The sequence below is a fragment of the Gopherus flavomarginatus genome, chromosome 14 (genome assembly GCF_025201925.1).
Source record: "Gopherus flavomarginatus isolate rGopFla2 chromosome 14, rGopFla2.mat.asm, whole genome shotgun sequence".
NCBI lineage: Eukaryota > Metazoa > Chordata > Testudines > Testudinidae > Gopherus > Gopherus flavomarginatus.
In genome coordinates this window covers 34,790,587-34,807,528 of record NC_066630.1, presented here as the reverse complement: position 1 = coordinate 34,807,528, position 16,942 = coordinate 34,790,587, and the positions used below count along the sequence as shown (strand labels likewise).

The following is a 16,942-nucleotide window of genomic DNA, read 5'->3' as shown; positions in this document are numbered from 1 at the left end:
TAAACTTACTAATGACACTCCACAGGTGTTTAACATTATGATTAATGATCTCCCAGAGAGTATACGGGCAGGAATAGGTATCGCTCTACTTGCAGTTGACTGTGCAATATGGGTCAAACACAGAAGACTTAAGATAGCTGAGGAGAGAACCCAGGAGGTCCTCAGGGCGATTTCACAATGGGGAGATACTTGGGGATTTAAGTTCTCCCTGGCTAAAACAAATCTTTACGAGAAAGATAATTGGGGAAGAATGGAACCTTTATGCTGAAAAAATACAGGTAGTTCAAAATTTTACTTTCTTAGGAGTTATGTTTGATAAATGAACTCATCTAGATAATCTCACGACTAAATATAAAGATAGGATTCATTTGTTTAAAGTATTGCTGGGAACAAATGGATGGCAGATAAGAACACTTTGCTAGTGCTGTATAGGACATTAATAAGATCAGTTGTAGATTATGGGTACCACGCCTTTAGTTCAGCTTCTGAATCAACACTAAAAACATGAGCACTGATCCAAGCCCAAGCTCTTTGAATTGCATGTGGGGGGACTATTATGACTCCATTGTGTGGGATGCCGATAGCAAGCAGAGAAATGCCTCCATTATACCCAGCCACAAACCGGTGGGTTAGCAGTGAGTCCGACGACAGAGCATCAAAATGCAAAGAACATATAAAACACTCACCAGTCTGGAAGCTTTTCCTGTGCTCCTTGGCCATGATTCTGTTATTGGGGGAATAACTAGGCACAGGGTTGTCATACCAGGTATCCATTACACCATGGCCAGATTTACTGTGGTAGTGTCTGCAATCCAAGAACATGCAGATAATTAAAGAGACGGTAATAGAAACACTCCAGGTAACCTCTCACCTCCCTCTATTGATAAAAAAATGTTTCAAACACAGTACCACCTCAGAGATACGAACACCTTGGGAATAGAGGTTGTTTGTAACTCTGAAATGTTCAGAACTCTGAGCAAAATGCTGTGGCTGTTCTTTCAAAAGTTTACAAATGAACATCGACTTATTATAGCTTTGAAATTTACTATGCAGAAGAAAAATGCTGGTTTTGACCATCTTAATTTAAATGAAACAAGCATAGAAAGTTTCTTTACCTTGTCAAATCTTTTTTTTAAACTTTCCCTTTATTTTTTTTAGTAGTTTACATTAACACTGTACTGTATTTGCTTTTTTTTTGTCTCTGCTGCTGCTGACAGATTCCGTGCTTCCAGTTCCAAAGGAGGTGTGTGGGTGACTGATCAGTTAGTAACTCTAATGTTGGTAACTCTGAGGGTTTACTGCATTTGCCATGGCACTCCCTGCTGAACGGTGATAGGACAGGACCTCAGCAAATAAAAAAACCTCTTGCTTCCTCCATCTGGCTACAAATTCAGTGTCAAGTGAACTACAGTATTTTGACAAGTGCACAGCAGCAGTCTAACTCTCCTCCCTTTGAAGTCTATAGTACAGCTCCCATTGACTGCACTGGGAGCAGCATTAGGCCAGTGCTGAGCACTTTTGAAAATCCCACCCAGGGGTGGCTCTAGCTTTTTTGCCGCCTCAAGCACGGCAGTCAGGCAGCCTTCAGCAGCTTGCCTGTGGGAGGTTCCCGGTCCTGCAGATTCGGCGGCTTGCCTGCAGGAGGTCTGCTGGTCCCGCGGCTTCAACGTACCCGCCGCTGAACTGCTGCCGAATCTGCAGGACCGGCAGACCTCCCGCAGGCAAGCCGCTAAAAGCTGCCTGACTGCCGCCCTCGCAGGGACCGGCAGGGCGCCCCCTGCGGCTTGCCGCCCTAGGCACATGCTTGGAGTGCTGATGCCTGGAGCCACCGCTGACCCCACCTTTATCTTTTGATAGTGCAGAAGTTTCAGGGCACATGCACAGTGACGACCACCACATACAACTCTTAGGGACAGAGGTATAAAAGAAAAAATGGACTCTTCCAACCAAATGAACTGAAAGTCAGCCTCTCCACCTCTCTGCTCCTCTCCTCCCAGGCAGAAGCTTGAGAAAAGAGAGATGGATCTTACAGTGTGGCCTTGCGTTCAGAAAACTTGGCCTCTATCAAAACAAGCAAGAGATGCACTAGTTGCTGCAGAAAACAAAAAGGAATTCCTTCTGTCTCCACCTAAGTGCAAACCCTCCACAACAGACCAGGTGCATTATGGGTTTCCCCCCCTCCCCTTCCTCTGAAGAGCAGACCTCTGGGATGGCTAGTTTACGATGTTTACAAGAAGTAATATTACATTAGCTATGGGGAATTTAACATTTAAATCATCTCTAGAGACGCACACATTTCAAAAAAGCAGCCTTAACCAGCACATAGGAAGTGTTGATTCCTTTATATTATATGGGCTTATATGAAGGTCACAAAAGTCATATGGCTTTTATGAATCATTGCAAGATACAGTAAATTGTATGTGAGATGGAGAAAAAAATCTCTGTTAGGTACACAGAGAATGCAAAAGGGTTAAAATAAATGGATCCTGAATTCACTTTTGGGGCTCGAGGTCTTCTATTAGACTCACTGAACCCAGTGCAATTAGTTGCATTTGTGTTATTGTCCCAAAACATGCATCTAAATGGTGATTTATGAAATTAGTGCAATCATACACACAAGCTTAACTCTGCCGATGGCAAACATATGCTTTCAATAAGAAGTCCATTTGAATATCAGGATGTGCTTAATAAGCAGAGCTTCTTGACCTATTTATTTTGAATAATTTTCATTACAAATTCAATCAATTTTTTCTGGCTAATAAATCATTCAGAACCAATTCCAGTTGTAAATGCATTCGTTATTCATATGTGCTCACTGAATAGCTTCTATCTTTCTTCGCCTACTGGTTGTTCAAACTGCACATATTGTGACTCTTCGGCATTTCTCATTGGTGGTGAGTGATTGATCACCCGAGCAATCTGGTACCATTTCTGCTCCCTGGAATGGATGATGGGAACTTCTGACATAGACTAAAATTTGTGAAAATGTTAAAGTAGTTGTCTGAATACTAATAAATCAATACATAATAATGATACCAGGAGACAAACTCAACACTTATTCCCAAAAACAGTCACGAGGCAGTTTGGGGTTGTGATTTTTTTTTTAAAAAAGGAGCCTGCTGATAAGTCAAGAAACAGCAGAGTGAGTATTTTCTGAACAGACCTCATGGTACGGTATGTTACTGAGAAGTCAGTGTTGTGCCAAATCTAGAACCAAGTAAATAATTTTCCCTCAATCATTTGTCAGATTTCACCCTTCTTTCCTGTTCATGACACGTTCCTGAAATGTTCAGAGTATCTGTTTGACACAGGGCCAGAAAGAGTTAAGCATTCAGCAGGATAAATGACTCAAATTCAACCCTTAAAAACATATGGGGAGATAATGTTTGTGATTTTTACATATATATTGGTAGAGGTCAACAATGTAATCAAACAGTCCCTGTCTATGCTGTATTCTGTTAATTCAGAGATCAAAAGGACATCTTAACATTTAAATGACCTGTAAACATAAGATATCGCTGTATTAATCTCTCTTTGAAACATACAGCAAATCATCTGCGAATGGTGGAAAAGCAGGCAATTGCCTTATGTTAATCTGTGTGGATAATTACCAGAGATGCTTAGGAAATGGATCCACTTCAAAGTCCCCATGAGAGCCTATAGTTCGCCGAAGCACTCCAAGCTGTCATAAGAAGGCCTGAACCTGTATAAAGATGTTTGGGTCCTGATCCTTTTTATCTCAGATCTGCTTGACATTTCATGCAGGGGAAACCTAAGCCATAAGGACTGAGATCCCAGTTCTGACTGGACCACCCTGAATATAAAAATTGGACTATAACCTATGGACTAATTCTGAAAGAACTCTTTGCAACTACAAAGCTCACCATCTCTTCTATGAATCTGAATCTCAGGAACTGTACTCATGTGTGTATGTATACTGATCTTTTAACCAATTCTCACTCTCTTTTCTTTTTTAATAAATTTTAGTTTAGTTAATGAGTATTGGCTGTAAGCATGTATTTCAGTAAGATCTGGAATATTCATTAAGCTGGGAGGTAATGTGTCCAATCCTTTGGGATTGGAAGAACTTTTTTATATGATGAATAAGATTTTCAGTAATCCTCAACATATTTGACTTGAGTATCTGGGTGGAGGCCTGAGGCTGGGTTACTTTAGGGGAACTGTGTTGCTGTCTTCTGGATAACCAGTGAGGTATTATACAAGCTGTTTTGTGCTGGTTTGATAAATCTGAGCTCTGGAATATCCACCAGCTTTGGGGTTTGTCTGTCCCATTCTTTGCAGTTCACCCTAACTGAGTGACCTCAGTTGGCTCCCCTGGGACTCCAGTCACAATCTGTTATTCCAACTTGTTCATGAAATTCTTTTGCAATTTTTCCACTATCTGAATGTCTGGTTAACAGTTAACTGAAAAAATCTAATATTTACATTACAAATATTGTTCCCAACTGGTTACTTACCTGGGACATGGGATATTTCTTTTGCTCCCTGATTGGATATCAGATCAATAACTAACATGCATAGAAGAATTACCATCCTAAATGCAGTATTTAGAATATTCAAGCTCATAATTAGCTTTTCATGGGTATGTAAAGCTTGACCACTCAAATGGTTGAGGAAATCAAACCTGAATGGGTTGAACTGACATTCCCATTTGAAAACTAATAAATATTCATGGCAAGTTTTTTCTCACAATTTACTCTGTTCTAGTTATTAGTGTCCTGATCCACAATGTTCAATTTGGAAGCCTGGTTCTTCAAAGAATACACTGTAGCAAAAAAGATCTAACTTCCTGTGGGAAGTAAAGTCATCAGACCAAGGGACTGGACTCAGACACACTGGATTCTATTCTCAGTTCTGCCACAGACTTCATATGTCCTTGGCTTGGGCAAATGACTTAATTTTTGCATGCCTCTGTTACCCATCTGCAAAATGTGGAGGAGGAGAATACTTTTCTCCCGATCCTTGGTCTGTGTTGCCTGTTTAGACTATAAATTCACTGAGGTAGGGTCTCCCTAATGTGTTTGTACAATGCCTAGCACATCTCATTGGTGCCTTCCCTAGGTACTACTGTATTACAAAGAAATAACCTAATTTCAGTACTGATTAGATAAAATATAGCCATCTGAATTCCATGCTTAGGACCTGATGCCGATACATCCTGGCAGAATAATATGGACACGGTTGGTCAAAAATGTTGTGTACAAATGTTTCCACAGTTTGTGGGACGAGAACAACAAATTCCAAGAGCTTCAGCTATGAAAGAGTGCCTAAATATTAACACTGGCCCCATAGTTTATGGAAAGGAGGTGTGTAAACTCAGCTTAGAGGTGATAGTGTGGGCACATTCCATCACTCGTTCAAGTCAGAATTAGCATATATTGTAAGAGCCCACTCACCGGCTCCTAATCGTTTTCCTGTCACGTTAAATATGTTGAGAATTGGCAATATCCACAGCGCTGCTTTCAAGCAAATCACTTTCTCTTCACACCTCTGAAAAGCTTCCATGAAATGGCATTGCAGGAGCAAGGGCCTCGGGTTCCATGACTATTCTGTGACCCCGCCAATGAGCGACATTTTTACACAGCCATTTCTGCAGCTTTTTGACTGACTTTCAGTTTAATGGAGTAATGCCAGCAGACTTTGCCTTGCTGCCTGCCCCAGTACAATCACGTTTTTTTCTGGTGTATGTGTGGGTGGTTCACTTCTGGAATCATCTCCATTTACTCTCTGCCTGAGGAAAGGAGTGCAACACGCCTCTCTCAAGCTTCTGCGGCCTCCACACTGGCTGACTTACTGCAGGTGCACCACTGATGAGCACTTGAGGAAACCATACCCAGAAGGAAGGGTTAGCCTGACTGTGAGCCTTGGAGGGAGATGGATAAGGAGGTGCTGCCTTTCTCAGGGGCCCAAGTGTGGTGCTTCCACAGCACCCCCAGGCCCTGCCAGCCTGAAGTCTCAGACCCCTTGCTCAACAGCTTGCCTAGACTCCTGGGCCATCCCAGAGCTGAACAACTTGAAGGTTTTTTAAATGTAAAACAAGACTAGAAAGGTATTGAGAGATCCCTCGTGGCTCTGTATTTGCCTGCTAAAGATAGTGACTAGGACCTACTGTGAGTCAAGGGATGAACAAGACAGATTGTCAACAAACCTAGACCCAAGCCCCCTCTCACCTACCATGTAAAGCAGGGCAACACTTGCCCCCACACTTGTGCAGTTTCTCTGGACTCTCTCCCTGTGTCCTCTATCTCACTACTTATGTCCATCTCACAGAACTGGAAGGGACTCCGAAAGGTCATCAAGTCCAGCGCCCTGCCTTCATTAGCAGGACCAAGCACTGACTTTTGCCTGATCCCTAAGTGGCCCCCTCAAGGATTGAACACATAACCCTGGGTTTAGCAGGGCAATGCTCAAACCACTGAGCCATTATCTTCCACAGCCTCCCAGCATGCACTGGGGATGCCTTTCCAGGAAAGAGAATGCAAGCAGCATGAAGGCTATTTCTGAGCAGCATCAATCTGTTTTTTTACGCTGAAGGTGGAGGTTCTCCAAGTCCTTCCACCCCGTCCTTCCGTTTTGTGTGCCGTGGTCCCTCACTCCCACTCCCAGCCCATTTCTCTAGGTTTTTCTTGAGCTTGCACCTCTGCACCATGCAATGAGGGGGAGAGAGAAATGGATATGGCGGATGTTCCTGCAATCTAGGGAAATGACAGAATGTGGAAGAAACACTATACAGAGAATCACATACCTTGGCATTTTTTCCTACTAGTTTGTAGGCTCCTTTCTTTTGAATACATAATTACCAAAGCATGCCTTGCTTACCTGAGAGCTTTGTGTAGTATATTTAGAAATGTATGACACTACGTCACTTCTGATAAGCACCCTTTACCAGCAAAAGGCAAAATTGCCATATTGCACATAAAAAAGCAAACAAACAAACAAAGAACCACCCACATATTCAGTGTATTTGTCCGATAGCAACAAAAAAAATAATGTAAAAAATTAAGTAAGCTTTTTGCCTGAAGTACTATTCAATTTCTTACAAATGTGTCTTGGGGATGGACATCACTAGGGTTTGGTAATGGAATACTCACACCCTTAGGTCAGAATGTACAGTATATTTCAATGTAATCCTATATCCTCTCTCTTTATGCCCTTTGAATAAATAAATAAAAATAAAAATAATAAAATAAACTGAAACCAAGTAAGAAAAGCACCAAAGTCAGATTGAGGTTAGTTGCATATTCCAATGCTGGATGCAATGGACATAAATCTGTGTGCAACGACTTGTAAGATGGGCTGCATAATATCTCAACCATTTCATTTGTCGTTTGCAACACAAACAAAGTTGATAACAAAACCTAATCAACGTCTTTTGTGAAATGAAGTGGCCTCAGCCCAGTTCTGTATGTCCGTATCACACAAAGGATCCATGCAATTGGCTCTCTTTGCAGTAGACTCAGGCAAGGATTGAGTGGACTTGGTGCCTGAACAACTGCGTGTGAAGGCATATTGAGAGGGTAATCTGGGGAAGCCTGCTTTGCTATTGCCTGTTCTGTGGACAAACAGCTTTAGGCTTCAGGGCTGCAAACCCACATCCCTACACACTTAAGCTACCCAGCCCCACCTGAACTAGCGGGTAGGAAATTCCCTGCTCAAAAGCATCTTTTAAGAGCGTTCTCTTCACCTACTCTCACAAATACAATGGCTCTTGCTATCTATTGCAGAGAGGGAATGTCTCCCTGCCGTGCCTTCCTGAGCATCCCTTTTGTGCTTCTCCAAGGGTTCTCTCTGGTCTCCCCTCTCACCCAGGCTCCTGCCAAATCTTGTCTCTTCTCCATGTTTATTATTATCTTCCCCTGCCTCCTTTCCGCCAGCCAAAACTGGATCATACCATGGTTCTCTCTTAACGAGAATATCGTAATTTCCTCTCCCATCTTGACAGCTTTCAGTCAATACAACAGCCGCTCTGACAATGTCACCTCCCTTTCTCCTGGTTCCCTGTCTCTTTCCACATACAGATCAACTGCCCTGCTCTCACTTTGAAAGGGATCCACAGGACCGGTGCTATGGCCCCAACTTTGGAACGGTCTCTAGGAGGAACTCCTTCAGTGTGCCAGACCCCCTGGGGATCTTGCTTTTCCTCCTGGGTAAGCTTCACTGCCTCCTCCGACTGGACCTCTAGGCCTGCAGCACGCCTGCTTTGCTTGCACCGTGAGCACCGTCAGTAAGTCCAACTGAGACAGACCCTTGATGGAGACTTGTCCACTCTTCAGGGATTCATGCACCTGGTCAACCATTTGCAGTGATACTCACACAACATTGTCAAAAGAGCAGCATTTATTTATTATCTGGAACACAGCGTAGGAAGTCCCTAGGGTAACACAGAGAACTGAAGGTTAAAGCAGAGTCCATTCTGGTTAGCCCAGAGCCCAGCCAAGCTGTAGTGAACCTGGGTTCAAGCTTTGTCTGTCCTTCTGTCTGATCTCTTTTGTCAAACTCCAGGTGTGAGCCCTGACTCCTTCAGCAGCCAACCCTTGCCTCCCCCTCCAATCTCACGTCTCCAGTCTTTTAGTCTCAAGCTGGAGGATTGCTGTTCAGCTTTCCTGAGGAGCGGACGGGAAATCCATATCCCTCTGGGTGACTGGTTGCTAGGTGTGAATGTGCTGGGGACTGAATTTGCCATTGTCTTCTCAGATGTTTCATTGATAGGGAAACTAAGACCCAGACAGCTAAGCAATACCCACCCCTATGTGTCTCAGCCCGCTGGGAGAGCAAACAGTCCCCTTCCACTCTAGGCACATAGGGGAAACTGAGACACAAACTGGCCTCTCGAAAATATTGCAAAATATTCCCACTTTGTCACAGGGGCCCAGATACTCTCTCAGTTCCCCTCTTCCTGCTCTTCAATCCATCCCTTTGTTCCTTTCATCTTCTCCTCCGACTCTCCCATTCATGCTTTTTTCATAGCATGAAACCTATGCCTGGAATGACATCCCTCTTCCACTGTGCCAAGCATCCCTTTGTTCCCTCAAAATCCCCTTTCCTCCACCTACCCTCCCATACTGGTAACTCCAGGAGCTCTTCTACTAGTGCACTGCAAGGAGCAGGTCTCAGACTGTTGTGTGGACACCCTGTTTCCCATTTGCAGTCACGTGAGCTACCTCTCCTCCCACATGTGGGTATGCAGGACACCGCACTTCCCACACATATCCCACAACATCCGTGTGACAACTGCAGCACTTGGGGCATGGCAAATAACATTAGGAAAGTGATTGTGCATTGTTCAGAATCCAGTGCAAGGAGTGTTTTGTCCTTTCCAGAAAAAAAGTTAACCAGACTGGCTCTTCAGTCTATTTTCCTCTCTTATCTATTCCTCTATGTCCTCTGAACCTGCTTCTCTGACACCTGCTCCCCTCTTCTGTGTGTTTCCCCTTCTCTTGCAGCAGCACCTCCTAGCTTAGATTTTTCCCCAGGACAGGTATCCAGGCTCCTTTTTTTTTTTTGGAATAAAGCAGCAGATAACAAGGATGTAGACTAGAGTCATGTAGGGTGACCAGATGTCCCGATTTTAGAGAGGCAGTCCCGATATTTGGGGCTTTTTCTTATATAGGCTCCTATTATCCCCCACGCCCTGTCCTGATTTTTCACACTTGATGTTTGGTCACCCTAGAGTCATGTGACCTGCCGACTCTCCTTTCACTATCAGCAGTGATTCTGTGGACCATAGTTTGACAACTGCTGCCTGAGCATCTCTTCTTCCACTACCTCAATCTCTACTTAAAAGTATTAGCATTCATACAATTCACTCAGACAACGTACTATTCTTTAACCTTGCCCCCTCGTTTTCCTATGCTCCTCCTCGATCAGCAATGGTTTGCACAATGACAACAGTTGCACAAGGATGGGCTCACTGGCCAATTATCATGCTTTTTTTTTCTTGCAAGGCAGGAATTGACTAGACTCGTGTCCATGATTCTAGACTAACAGGCTATTTTTATTCATAAGCAATGCATGCATGCTTTTTTCTTCCTCTATGAATCAATTTCTTTTATACAAGTGGCAGAATGTGCAGTATATTTCAATGTAATCCTAGAAACTTTCTCTTTCTGCTCTTTGAATAACTAAATACAAATAAAAATAATAAAATAAATGGAAACCAACATAGAAAAGCACCAAAGTGAGACTGAGGTTAGTTGCATGTTCCAATGCTGGATGCAGTGGACATAAATCTGTGTGCAACAACTTGTAAGATGGGCTGCATAATATCTCAGTGCCCAAAGTCATTATCATTTAACCGACTTTTATACCTCAAATTATAGAATTCACTTTTTAAAAAATGTAAAACACTTCTCAAAGCTACACAAATTTATGTACACTGTGCATCCTGAGGAAGTTTCAGCAGTGCATGCTAAATGAATGAGCAACATGGAAAACATTTAGAATGTTTGAAAGAAAGGATTCGCTACTACTGAACAGCACTACGGAAAGACCAGTTAGAGAAAAGCACCATAAATGGGTATATTGTTTTAGAATAATACACGATAATTAAAATACAGACCTGCAAGTAAAAATATTGAACTTGGCATTGTCCTGCAATTTGAGAGATGGATGGGAGTTTTCATGGAGATGTGAATGTCCACTTAAGACAATCAGATGAACTACCAGCTGGCAAATACTAGAATATACAATAAACTTTGGACAACAGTGCCTCATAATTCTTCAAAGACACATTAAATGCCCACTCTCCGTCCTCCTATTCATTAACCTGACAAATATTGAAAATGATATCTATGAGGCTGCTCAAGACATAATAGATACTTTCTGGTGATATACCATGTAGATCATGTGCCAAATTTTCAACTGCTCAGACCCACAATCGGGGCCAGATTTTCAAAAGAGCTCAGCTCACACTTAAACAACGAAACCATGGGCAGATTTTGAAGTGCTGAACATCAAACACCTCCCATTGTGACACTTATGGTCAGATATTCAACAGACCTCAGCATTCAACAGGCTCAAAATCTGGCTGCTTATTTTGGTCCCTAAATGGGAGCTAAGCTCATTTAAAAATTCTAGCCAGAAGGTAATTGAAATGCACGCACGATGCACTGAAATCAGTATATCATAAAGTGAAACACCCAGGCCGCTGTGGATATTTCAACTCTTTGATAATGGTCTACTGCCACCTTGAAGTTGTTAGTCTGTAAAAGGGAATACAACATGACATGCAGCAGAGTTAATTGTCAAGGGAACAATTCCCAGCCTGCTATTGTCCCTGAGATCACCCAGAATATCCTTGATATTTCAAGATTTCTATAGGGGGATGATAAATGCATCTGACAGATGGTCCCAAAAGCAGACACTAGTTAAAAATAGAGAACAATGGAGAGGGTACCAAGAGAGAGACACATGATTACAATGGGTTGAATAATTCAGTTCCTGAATAATACCCTGTCAATATTCAGGATATTATGCAAGAAGAGATGGCAATTTTTTAAAATGTGTAATGATGTGTCTCTTGGTATCTCTGCTGTTGCACTTCATTTTACAGCCCTCTATATAATTTTTAGATCATCTCTGCGATTTTATACAGAATAGTGAGATAATTTACTCAGACTTTTTTTTCCCCGTTACTATTGAAATCTCCTTAGCACGCAACAATAAGAAAACAACATTACGTATGGGGCTCATACACAGACATATAAATGAAAATGATGTCTTCAGTGATCTCTGATTGCTCCATCTGAAGACTCATTTCCTCATCATTGTGTCCACTGAGCTCTCATGTTTACCCAAATTTCATATTGTGCATTATAAAAAGCTTTGCTGAAGGCCATTACGTGGCTTACAAATTGACAGAGAGGAATTCTGTTCTTAGTCATGGAAATTAACAACGTTCCCACCTGACCTGGAAAATGTTGCAAGATATCATCTGAGCTACCTAAACCCAGGCAACTACACTTTCTGTTCTGCGCACACATCTTCTGTTATCTGAATTTTGTACTATATTGCTCAGTTAGAGACTTTATTCATATTAGCAAAATAGCTTGCACATCCAATTAGGCTTAAAGAAACCTGATTCTTTGACTCTTTTGCTGAAAGAGCACAGCAGGCTGTGGGCTTTTGGTAATTAGCAGGTGTGTATTTTCAGCATCATTGGGACTAGCATTTTTCTCCAAAAGCAGAAGACAGATTAGTTTAGTCTCTGGTACAACAGCCAAATATTTAATGTTACAGACTTGGAATGGAAAAGCTAGTAGGGGTGTGAATTACTGAGAGATCATGAAGTCAGCATCCAAGAAAGCTTCACACATCTAGGTGCTGAGATGATAGAAAACTTTTGTTAAACCATTGGGAAAGGGAATAGTAGAAAATGCTACAATCTGTCATATCTAGGGCCTGATTCTCATGCCTGTCAAGTCTAGGGTTGCCATATTTCAAGTTCCCAAATAAAGGACACTCCCGGGGCAGGGGGAAAACTGGAGGGTATGTGTACACTGGAAGGGGCTATTTGGGGGTTGTGGAGGGGTGTGTGTGTGTGTACGGGGAGGGGTGCTGGAGGGGTGTGTGTACTGGGAGTGGGTATTTGCGGGTGGTGGAGGGGTGTGTGTGTGTACTGGGAGGGGTGCTGGAGGGGTGTGTGTACTGGGAGTGGGTATTTGGGGGTGGTGGAGGGTTGTGTGTGTGTGTGTGTCTGTGTGTGTGTACTGAGCAGGGGTGCTGGAAGGGTATGCGGACTGGGAGAAGGTATTTGGGAGAGTGCTGGAGGAGATACCTGCAGTCACTCTCGAGGCCGGGAGCAGTGTCGTGCTCCCTGTCATGGTGGTAAGGTGGCTGACGCATGCCTGGGAAGCAGCACCAGCCCAGTCAGTCAGTTCCTCCCTGTGGACCTCTTCCCCTCCCCAGGGCAGGGATCCAGGCCCTGGCCCTGTCACCCCTCCCAGTTGGGCTCTGAGGCCCAGCGGCGGGGCAGGCGGACTGGCCGAGAGGTGCTTGGCAGCTCCTCTTCCCTGGCATAGCAAGCTAAGGTGGGTGGGATCCAGCAGCTGTGGGTGCAGCGGAGGGCCCAATCAGGGCGCGGAGACAGCTCTTTGAGTTGCAATGTCGGCTTCGTTTGGAAAAATCCTGAACATTTCCTCTTATTTGAAAAATCTGCCCTGACAGAAGGTGGACTCACGTCCGGGACAACCCAGACATATGCAAACCCTAGTTAAGTCTTCTTAGCACCAGTCCCTTGACATAAAGCTGCCTTCAGCATGGTAAAGCAGGCTCCCTGACGCTTCCCTCTGTGTGGCTGGGAGGCAATGCGGCTGGAGCATCTCTCCATTCCTGTGATACTGTATCTAGCTGCCAGAGCAACCCCCTATGGCCATGCATAGCCGGGTGTAAAACAGAATACAGCAGCTGCTCTATATTACACTTGGGACTGGGCAAAGCTAGGCACACTAGCAGGGCAGTAGGGAGAAATGTGGTCCTGGTGTTGAAGATGCTGTACCTGTTTTTGTACTAATTACAGGATTTCATTCTCCAAAGCTATTAATCCGGCACCCTCCACATCCGTAGTACATTTGCAAATAAAGTAACCAGGCTGACCTGCAAATTTACTTTCCTTTCAAGCTTCAAGGGAGGTGATGCATCAAATCTGCCTGCAAATGTAGGACTACTCTATCCTGCCCATTAAAGCAATTTGATGGACATATGTTTCAGTTGGACCCTGACGGCAACTGCAAAATGAAAATGGGGAGGAGGGATAGCTCAGTGGTTTGAGCATTGGCCTGCTAAACCCAGGGTTGTGAGTTGAATCCTTGAGGGGGCCATTTAGGGAACTGGGGTAAAAATCTGTCTGGGGATTGGTCCTGCTTTGAGCAGAGGGTTGGACTAGATGACCTTCTGAGGTCCCTTCCAACCCTAATCTTCTATGATTCTAAGGGAGCATGAGAAAAAGGAAGGAGAATTACTCAACTCCTTTGATTTTGTTTCTCACTGTTAGAATCTTATTTGATATTGGGTCCTCGCACTCGGGAATAGCTCGTTCGGGAGTTCTGCGGGAATCCAGACTGCCTAGAATCTGGCACCCAGCAAAGGTCACTGCCTTGCTGTGACCTGGGAAAGACCAACACCTGCCTTCGAGTTACAGACCAATTTCACTTCTAAGCGTCTGCTTTGAGATACTTAAGGATCTGATTTTGCAAAGAATTTCATCATCTGTGGAAGGCATGCTGACATCAGAGCAAAGTGGCTTTTGCTGCGGCCATAGTACATGTGATCGAGTGCTGGCACTTACAACTTTCATCGAAAATGGATTCCAACATAAGCTGAAGACTGGGTCAGTTTTCCTTAACCTGATCATGCCACATAGAACCATAGATATCAGGGTTGGAAGGGACCTCAGGAGATCATCTAGTCCAACCCCCTAGTCCAACAGGACCAATCTCCAACTAAATCATCCCAGCCAGGGCTTTCTCAAGCCTGAAAAACCTCTAAGGAAGGAGATTTCACCACCTCCCTAGGTAATCCATTCCAGTGCTTCATCACCCTCCTAGTGAAAAAGTTTTTTCTAATATCCAACCTAAACCTCCCCTACTGCAACTTGAGACCACTGCTCCTTGTTCTGTCATCTGCTGTACCACAGAGAATAGTTTAGATCCATCCTGTTTGGAACCCCCTTTCAAGTAGCTGAAAGCAGCTATCAACTTCCACCCCACTCTTCTCTTCTGCAGACGAAACAATCCCAGTTCCCTCAGCCTCTCCTCATAAGTCATGTGCTCCAGCCCCCTAATAATTTTTGTTACCCTCCACTGGACTCTTACCAATTTTTCCACATCCTTCTTGTAGTGTGGGGCCCAAAACTGGATACAGTACTCCAGATGAGGCCTCACCAATCCCGAATAGAGGGGAATGATCATGTCCCTCTATCTGCTGGCAATGACTGTGCACTTGTCCTTGTTGAACCTCATCAGATTTCTTTTGGCCCAATCCCCTAATTTGTCTAGGTCCCCCTGTATCCTATCCCTACCCTCCAGTGTATCTACCACTCCTCCCAGTTTAGTGTCATCTGCAAACTTGCTGAGGGTGCAATCCACATCATTCTCCAGATCATTAATGAAGATACTTAACAAAACCAGCCCCAGGACTGACTCTTGGGGCACTCTGCTTGATACCGGCTGCCAACTAGACATGGAGCCACTGATCACTACTCGTTGAACACGATGATCTAGCCAGCTTTCTATCCACCTTAAAGTCTATTCATCCAGCCCATACTTCTTTAACTTGCTGGCAAGAATACTGTGGAAGACCCGCATCATATGGTCTGGTACATGGACCTTTTGGTGAAATTGTTTAGAACCATGCCAAGTTGGTTAATATGTGTGATTGCTCTGTTTTTTCAGAAATTGCAATTTTAGTGTGCACATTGGTGATAGAACAAGTGCTTGGCAGGGTCAACTCCAGGCACCAGCATTCCAAGCAGGTGCTTGAAGCAGCAATCTGCAAGGGGCGGCAGTCCCTGTGTTTTTGCCCCCAAGAAGCGTGCTGAATTGCCACCGCGGACGGCGGGGGCAGTCCATGTTCCATTAGGGTGGCATGTGCATTTCCACGGCAGCGGCAATTCGGCGGCAGCTTCTATGTTCAGCTGTCTGCAGCGGCGCAGATTCTGTCTTCCGGCTGAAGACAGAAGCTGCTGCCGAATTGTCGCTGCCGCAGAAACACACTTGCCACCCTAAGAGCACACGGACTGCCCATGCCGTCCACAGTGGCAATTCAGCGCGCTGCTTGGGGCGGCAAAAACAGTACAGCCGGCACTGGTGCTTGGAGGCACCAGAAGAATCCATCCCCATCCCCTGCCCCAAGGATGAGTATTATCTCCAATGTTATTCAACTTATATTCAAATGACCTACTGGGTCTCGCAAGTTTGTTTATGCAGATGACATATGCCTCAGCACTCAGTCACGCTCCTCTGACATACTTGAAAGTGTTCTGAATGCAAATATGGTGGCTATGGTCCATTATTGTTGTCAGTGGTGCCTGATATCAAGTGGAAGTAAGACTGCGTTGAGTGTCTTTCACATACATCACGCACAAGCGGACAGAAAGCTGAACATAGTTCTCAATGGTCAGTGAATAAAGCATGATTCACACCCAGTTTATCTAGGGATCATACTGGACAGATATCTTACATATTGTGATCACCTAACAAAGACAGCGACTAAGCTCAAAACGTGCAACAACCTGCTTAGAAAACTGTCCAGAACAACATGGGGCACCAAAACCCAAATGTTACACACTTCAGCCTTGGCACTCTGTTACTCAGCAGTAGAGTACTGAACTCCAGCGTGGGTTTGCTTGTTCACACAACGAAGACCAACACACAACTTAATTCCACCATGCATATCATTTTAGGCACACTTAAATCTATTCCTCTACCATGGCTATTGGTTCTCTGCAATATTGCTTCGCCCAGTGTTCACAGAGAGGAAAGTGTAGCAAAGCTCATGACAAAATTGTGTGATATGCCACATCTACTGCTAATTAAAGACTTGCTAAATGCATCATATGGTCATCTGCCCTGTTGTCACCCGTTGTGAATAAGTTTATGGGGTGAGGGATTTATGGTAAAGGACATGGTTCGCAGAGAAAGTGACAAATAATTATCTTGTCTCAGACCTCACTCAATGTCAACCTGGGTTTGATTTACTGCAAAGGCAATGGAGCCTTCCAAACCAGTTTCGTACCGGACATGGAATTTGTGCTGCAGTGGAATTTCGGTAGCGTTTTAGAGACAGTCCACTATTTCAATGTAGGCAGCCACAAACCATGACATGTAGTGTTGAGGACTGCAAAATGACTCAATTTCCCGGAGATCTTCCTGCCTTGAACATCATCAATAAGAACACTGTGTCTTGGCTTGACTGGATTGCAAAT

General features: G+C 44.0%; 1 protein-coding gene across 1 annotated transcript in view; it reads right to left on the bottom strand.

The window, feature by feature from the left end:
* NECAB2 (N-terminal EF-hand calcium binding protein 2) overlaps nucleotides 1-16,942 on the bottom strand; it is a 316,012-nt gene that overhangs the window by 46,288 nt on the left and 252,782 nt on the right. Inside the window, exon 7 of the mRNA XM_050922735.1 lies at nucleotides 687-805. Coding sequence (XP_050778692.1) covers nucleotides 687-805 — 119 coding nt within the window. The remainder of the gene's footprint in view (nucleotides 1-686; nucleotides 806-16,942) is intronic.